The sequence below is a fragment of the Anneissia japonica genome, unplaced genomic scaffold (assembly GCF_011630105.1).
Source record: "Anneissia japonica isolate Jap-2015-1 unplaced genomic scaffold, ASM1163010v1 scaffold562_len126453_cov116, whole genome shotgun sequence".
NCBI lineage: Eukaryota > Metazoa > Echinodermata > Crinoidea > Comatulida > Comatulidae > Anneissia > Anneissia japonica.
In genome coordinates, this window is record NW_022723910.1 from 28,675 (window position 1) to 36,905 (window position 8,231).

The window sequence follows — 8,231 nt, forward strand, 5'->3', positions numbered from 1 at the left end:
ATATATAGACGTCAAAACCCATTCAGGTGTAAGCATGACGCTGTAAGTGCAGTATATGAAATGAAAGGAAGGTATTCACCTAGGAAGGTATTTTTGTTTAGGAAGGCAGACAATGTCAAATCATGTAAGAAATTACATCTTTTCCAGACTAAGTTTTTAGCCAGTTCAGGTAACTGTAATGTCAATAACAACTGGTTAAAATTTAAAAATAAGATACTAGAAATAACAAGGAAACATGTTCCAACCATCAAGCAAATAGGCAAAAAATTTAGTGTCCCATGGATAAGCCATAAAATAAAGAAACTGATGAGACCCAGAAGGAAACAATATAGCAAAAACAACAAAAACCCCCGATGTGTGGGGAAAATACAGTTAAAACCCAAAAAACAATAAATAGAAATTTAAAAAGCATATGTGTCAAGCTTATTTGAAGGGACGGAAATGGCGGAGCAGCCAAAAAACTGTATTCGTTTATAAAAGGCTTACAAAGGGATAAGATAGGGGGTTCACCTCTTCAATCAGATGGTAAAATAGTAAATGATGGAAAAGAAAAGGCACAAACATGATCAAATCCGTTTCAGAATGTCTTTAAAAATGAGGACATATCAACCATTCCAGACAAAGGTCGAAGTCCCTATCTGAATATGCACGAAATACAAAATTAATAGTGAGGGAATACATAATCTACTTAGCAAACTTAATCCTAAAAATATCAATTGGTCCAGACCTGGGGCCAGGGTCTACTGGGGGCCCGGACCAAGATGAAACATTTTCCGGGTGAGAACAAAATCTCCATAGGGCCCAAGCCAGGATGAAAAATGTTGTTGTCAGATTTAGGAGGAGACTTAATTTGGGGAGCGGCCGAATGGAGTTCCCAAGAAGGGGGCCCCATGTGAGGTGTTGCCCCTGGGCCCTTACTGGCTCTCGACGCCACTGATCACGTGACGTTTATTAGACGGCTGTAAATTTCTAAGGAAATCGATTGGTTGTATAGTTGTTTTTTCTAATATGAGGAAACATATGAGTAAAACCATCGTAGTATAAACTGTTAAATAACTACTACAGGAATCAACAATGTTCTCTCGGAGGTATAGCATTTTGAGCTATGCAGTAGGTTATTAAAATATATGTCTCGCTGTTGTTTTCTTTTAGGACGAAATGTATAAATTGATTTCGATATAAACGTAAAAGTAAGTAAATAAATTAATAACTATACAATGATTTGGTGAAAAAAATCAAGCAAAAATAAGTGATAACATCAATTGGATCTCCTGTTGAATTATAGGCCGGGGAGGGTGGAGGTTTTCGCCTAATCTATGGTTGGTTGTCATGTCCCAAACATCAATAATTGTAAGATTTGGAATCTCGGCCATCACCTTCCTCAGTTCTTTGTCCAACATTAATGAAACCCAGTCGCCATAATCTACTGAAGTTACAGCACCAGCGTATGTGTTTGTGTTTGGAGTTTTGAGGAAAACTAGAGTTTCGGGACTCCTTTTGTACAATCGTAAAAGTGACGCCTTAGTCGTTTCTAAACGCCTCCGGTAAACGTGTAATTCCGTTGGTGTAAAATGTGCGAAAAAACAAAGGCAGATTATAGTGTTTTCATCTGCGGATATGTTGTCAATCTCGTTTGCTGCATACGCAACATTCTTCACAAATATTGGTGTTGTACGGATTGGAAATGCGTGATGTCGGTACATAAATGTCAAGTTATATTTTTTTGATGTTGCTCTTAAAGGCCCAGTTTTTAAAGTTGCTCCAGGGGCAGCTTGAACAATGGATGCATCACTGATACTCGCAGCAAAGTACTCAAACCACTGTCGCAACGTTGAGTCTCCGTAGAAGTAGAAACGTTTATTAGTCAACAATTTAGACGTTAAAGCTGATTGGACGCTGATGTTCTTTAGAGTACAGTCGTTAGAGTACCATTTATCTTGGAAGTAGTAACCTGCGGCAATTTTCTTTTCAGGTTTGGCTGAATTCGTAACCGGCCGACATTCTGTTGTTGACTCTACACATATTGTGTCCTTATCTGTAAAAATAATTATATATNTGTGTATAAGAGACAGATATATATATGTGTGTGTGTGTGTGTGTGTGTGTGTGCGTATATGTATGTATATTTGAATCTGAATCTATACTGCCAGAAGACCTAACTAGGTTACATGCGTCAGTGTGCGTCATCGATTTGCAAATATTATAGGTGTTAATAATTATAAAAGATTTATTGACTGGAAACTGTGTCAAATGCCTTTGAAAAATCGAGAACAATACAATGTGTAACATTTTTTGAATCCATATTTTTAGTTAGTAATTCTATTGTATTTATCAGTTGAGATTCACAACTATGTCCATGCCTAAAACCATGCTGGTTGATGTATATTATATATACATATAATATGCTATGTTCATCTGGATGATCCATTATATCCCTGTAGTTTTCAAATATGGCCGTTACATTTGCGTTCTTCCAGTCACCTGGCACTTTACCACTACTATCTAGATATTGCTGGTATAAATAAGTCAGTATGGGTGTCAATATATCAGCATGGTCTTTTAATATTTGTGTTGAATTTCCATCTGGACCAATTGATTTTTTTTAGGATCAAGTTTGCTAAGCAGATTATGTATGCCCTCACTATTAATTTTGTATTTCGTGCATATTCGGATAGGGACTTCGACCTTTGTCTGTAATGGTTGATATGTCCTCATTTTATAAAGACATTCTGAAACGGATTTGATCATGTTTGTGCCTTTTCTTTCTTTTTTTTTTTTATCATTTACTATCTTACCATCCGATTGAAGAGGTGAACCCCCTATCTTAACCCTTCGTAAGCCTTTTATAAACGAATACAGTTTTTTGGCTGCTCCACCATTTTCCGTCCCTTCAAATATGCTTAACACATATGCTTTTTTAATTTCTATTTTTATTGTTTTTGGGGTTTTACTGTATTTTCCCCACGCATCGGGGTTTTTTTTTTTTTTTTTTTGCTATATTGTTTCCTTCTGGGTCTCATCAGTTTCTTTATTTTATGTCCTCATTTGTAAAGACATTCTGAAACGGATTTAATCATGTTTGTGCCTTTTCTTTTCCATCATTTACTATTTTACCATCTGATTGAAGAGGTGAAGCCCCTATCTTATCCTTTCGTAAGCCTTTTATAAAGGAATACATTTTTTGGCTGCTCCTCCATTTTCCGTCCCTTCAAATAAGCTAACACATATGCTTTTTTAATTTCTATTTTTATTGTTTTTTGGGGTTTTACTGTATTTTCCCCACGCATCGGGGTTTTTGTTGTTTTTTACTATATTGTTTCCTTCTGGGTCTCATCAGTTTCTTTATTTTATGGTTTATCCATGGGACACTACATTTTTTGCCTATTTGCTTGATGGTTGGAACATGTTTGCTTGTTATTTCTAGTATCTTATTTTTAAATTTGAACCAGCTGTTATTGACATTACAGTTACCTAAACTGGCTAAATTTAGTCTGGAAAAGATGCAATTCCTTACATGATTTGACATTGTCTGCCTTCCTAAACAAAAATACCTTCCTAGGTGAATTATTATTAACGTTGGCTTTCATTTCATATATTGCAATTTCAGCGCTGTCTCTTATACACATCTCGATGCTTCTTTTTATATCACTGTAAATAAGAAAATAGTTTTTGTGTCAATATGATCATGTTTGGATCATGAAAATTCTGATAATAAATAAGTTTCTTTTTAAAATATTGGAAGTCACAAAAACAGATCAACAGCTGACAAATTCTTCCTACTAGCAGATAATTAAAGATGTTAACAAGAACAATAATTACAACTACGTGACGGCTAAACTGATGGTCGCTAGTGTGTGTGCGCTGAATAGTAGAGGTATTGAAAAAAGTTAGCTATTTAGACGTAGTACCTGAACCATTATTTTTATTTATTTATTTCAATCAACAAATCTTTAATAAGTGTTGTCCATCCAACCGAAGCTGATCATTAGTGACCCTCAATACTGTACACACAGTAAAACAAGACAAATGAGAGTATGAAACTAATTATTTAATAGTAATATAAATACATTTAGAATTGTAGTGCCCTAATGAAATAATAAATAAATAAAACAATTAAGAAAATATTTAGAAATATAAATAAATTAAATAATTAAAAATAGATAAATAAAAATTATACATAAAAAAGTACGGTAACAAACTTTAAATTCTTACATTATAACATGATTTACTCAAAATAATATATAACACTGAATATAAATTATTAAATAAATACCTATTCTGTTCTATCACTCTCGTCAACACATCAGTCAAAAATAATATTTTATCAACTGCCTTGCATTGATCTACCTACAAAAGGCGAATGTCATATTTTGTTTTAGTTGTTTTCATGTTGAAACTGAGAATGGGATTGAAAGGAAAACTAAATTTTTTGTAGAAATTGTGGGAAATTCCAAACTTACCTGAATAAATGTGTCTCGTTCCGAGTGAACATTGCTGCTGTCAGTCTACCTCCTAATTTTTTATTGACCGAATGCAAAGTGTATGTAGAGCAAGGCAAATTTTTCGGCTTTATACAAAACCATGGCTCTCCAGTTAACTTGTCAGTGAAGTTGCAAAGTTCATTAGCAGACGAAAGTTGCACATGACATTGTCCATTGACTTTTGCTTTCTTCTGTTGAAATATCCCATTGTATACCATTCGAATCGGATTGGCTTCACGTACACGCTTCATAGCTGCAACTGCCTCGCTACTGTGTACCAGTTGGACATTAATAAACGTAGAACCACGCCATCTTACTGTAAAATATGCGCTATATGAGCCATTGTTGTGATCAATTACTTCACCATCCGTAGGCGCACTCGCTTTTAATTTTGTATTGTAAATTTTAGCGCGAAAATAATCACCTCCTATTTTCTTATTTGTCTTTAACTGGTCACGGGCTTGAATTATTACGTGGATCTTGTCGCATAAATTGGACGAGTTTTGTTGATTTTCAATATTGAAAGCACAATGTTTAGGGTCGGTAAATAAAATGTGTTGTGTTTTGTTACTGTCACTGTGCACGTCCGCTCCATTCTGGATAGACTCATTTTGATGGAGACTTGATGACGTTAAGGTCGGACCAATATGTAAGTGATTTTCGTCCTCGATAACCGTATAAGAGTTATTGGTAGATGTAATATATCCAGCAATTGCCGGTTGATAATGGTGATAATCCATTTTATCCTGGAAAATAGGCAGACATCAATTAAAATATTAATTAGGAAAGACGTAGGAAGCGAGGCTTCATTAAAATGATTGTCATGTACAGAGTTTTAAATAAGAATATGCTATAGAGAAGGAGGTATGCATAGATATTTACGACACATTTTAGGTTCCAATTTATAATAAATAAATACGTTTTATACGTGTATTGCTTTATTTACCCTATTTTTATGAATGACGATTAAAATTTTATTATCACGAATAAATCGAGGTTTTAAAAACATGAAATGGAATTTTAAGAATAAAAAAAAAACATCATGACTAAATAATATAGTTGTTTAATACAAACTGTTAAAATAAAAAAAAGAAAAAGCATAACATTATCTATTTACGCATTAGTGATGCACGGGAAAACAGTAGTGCAAAAGATTGCCAGATTTTAATCTTTGATAGAGCCAAACTATATGGGATGAAACGAGCCGGGGCAAAATGATCAGGAGGAAATCACTCAGGCCTATTGACGTATCTAGGAGTCTTAAAATGGGCAGGTGGGGTAAGTGGGGCGGACGATGTTGTAAGCGCGATGGGGAAGTGGGTGAGGGCGGGGGTTCGATAATTAAGTAAGGGGCGCTACCTCGCAAAATAAGTTTATATGAGGTTATTTTGATCTACCTCAGCGTGATTTTTTTAATTTATTAATTTTTTTCTTGCTTCGAACATTTTCAGGGGCGCGACAGAGGGAGGCGACTGAAGGGGCGAGTAGGGGAGGCGTGCCTGAATTTAGTAAATTTCATGTGTATTTACGTGGCCGTTTTGAGTAAGGCTTTCGTAGACTAAAGCTATACATTCACAATGGGTCCGAACTGACATTCGGACCTCGTTTGAACGCCTCCGTCCCTATTCTTACACATTGATCCGCTTTTCTGATCGTTCGGTAGGCTTTTCGATCCGAACATTGTGAATGAACTTTTAGACATATTTATCCACAGTATGTGTATGCAAAATTACTAAACATACAGATAGGCTGATGTATTCCTAAAAACTGTTCAGGGCGCACATTCAAGCCAGATTTGATATAGGTGTATAGGCCTAGGTATTGGATTCAGATGGCTTACTTTTATGAATATAGTTATCAAAAATTTTCAGTAATGTGCAAAATCACAAAATATACAGGTATGTATTCCGATTATGCAAGGTCTACGGTAATAAATCGAAAGCGTACAGATACGCCATTTCTTATTAACAATAATTATAGTAAAATTAAAATGAAGTTTATCAAAACAATACACAAGAATAAATTTGTGTGGGGTATTTTATTGTTTAATATTATACACACAAGATGTTAATACAATTACGAACAAATAGTAGGCATACGACGTTAAAATATATAAACCGATAAATTAGAGCAAAGAAATAATAAAACGGTGTGAATCATAATTCAAACCACATTAACCAATGAAACCAACATAAAAAATATTATATAGGCCAATTATTAACTAATATTAATTTACAAAAAATGTGCCATAACAAATAATTAGCATACGTAATAACGATCATTCATAACGATGCTTCCCAACCTGAGTCGCGACCCAAATTTTGGCTACCACTATTTTCCAATGATTTTTGTTTTGTTTTGTTTTATTCAGCATCACACAAAATTCCAATTTACAACATAACAAAAGAGAGGAATACAAAGGCAATAAAATGTCATTAAAAAAGACCTGGATAAATGAATAACAAAGGAAAATAGGGGAAAAAAGATGCCTTGGATAACCCATAAAGTTGAGAAACTTATTTCAAATTGGGGTCCATAAGTTACGAATAAATAAAAAATTTCATTAATTAACTCGGACAATGACATTTAGAGGGGCCATACATATAACATTTCAAGATAAACTCTCTGGATTTGTATGTCTAAACTTCGCCTAATTTGAATCCTGTCCTGAATCCCACAATGATAATCATTGCTATTAAAATGCTTTAAACAGAAATCAAAGAAAATTAATATTTAAAATGTAAATAGAAAATAAAACAAACTTTAAGCATTTCTGTACAAGTTAAACTGACAATAGGGTTTCCATGACTGCTTTTCCACAGTTAAAATTACTCTAGCAAGGACAGTACAATAATATGTAAAAAAACATCAACTGTAAGCTACTTATATAGGTCTTAACGAACCTTTAGAGGTTTACGTTGCAGAACTAACACGCCTTAAGGGATGCGTACCCCACATATACTGAGCAAATTATCGAACAACAGATGTTTCGAAGATGCATAGCGGGGATTGAGCCGACCCTAATTCAAAAGGTATATGAACATGGAGTGAAAAACATTACAGATGCTGTAAAGGCGACTTCCCAAATTGAGAGGGCAAATCATGCCTCAAAGTTGCTTGTACGTTCATTGCCAGTAGCTATGACCAGCCCTTCTGATAATACCTAATAACAAGCGTTACAGACTGTTCTTAACAAATTAGAGGAACTACAACTTGAAATTAACGACATGAAGGTGAATAAACCAGAATGAAATAAATAAAAAAAAAAAAAACGACCACGATCGCCCAGTCCTATTATTCGTCACATTTGGACGCTGAACGGCAACTACACGACCAGTATCGAACTGGTTTTAGGGCAACATCACCACGTCAAAATTCCTACGATCGTTTCCAACCTAGCCATAGACAAAGTTCGCCTGGCCGTTATTATGTAAGGAACGAACGATATAGCCGACCATCACAACGACATGAACACCAACGAGGATATCGCCCCAATTGTCCATAATGGAAGACATGTTCGATTTGCAAACCCGCATTCGGGAAGCTAGAATTGTCTATCAATGAGAGCCAAAAGATGTGTATAAGAGACAGCGATATCGGAAGTGGGGGTGCTGGCAGTGGCCTGCTATTAGGACTACAATTTATTTGAAAATATCTTGGGTCCGATCGTCCACACCAGTTGGGCCCAATCGTCTATCACCCGAAGTTTTCATTACGATTATCAAGAACGTACACGATCTATGCCCTGGG

General features: G+C 35.1%; 1 protein-coding gene across 1 annotated transcript; it reads right to left on the reverse strand.

Moving 5' to 3' along the window:
• Positions 1 to 480: 480 nt before the first annotated feature.
• LOC117112429 (NXPE family member 3-like) lies at positions 481 to 5,221 on the reverse strand. The gene is made up of 3 exons (XM_033255512.1): positions 4,461 to 5,221; positions 3,515 to 3,648; positions 481 to 2,035 (listed from the first exon to the last, which is right to left on the reverse strand). Exons 1-3 carry the CDS (start codon positions 5,219 to 5,221, stop codon positions 1,236 to 1,238), a joined length of 1,695 nt encoding a protein of 564 aa, XP_033111403.1. The 3' UTR covers positions 481 to 1,235.
• Between the last annotated feature and the right edge of the window lie 3,010 nt (positions 5,222 to 8,231).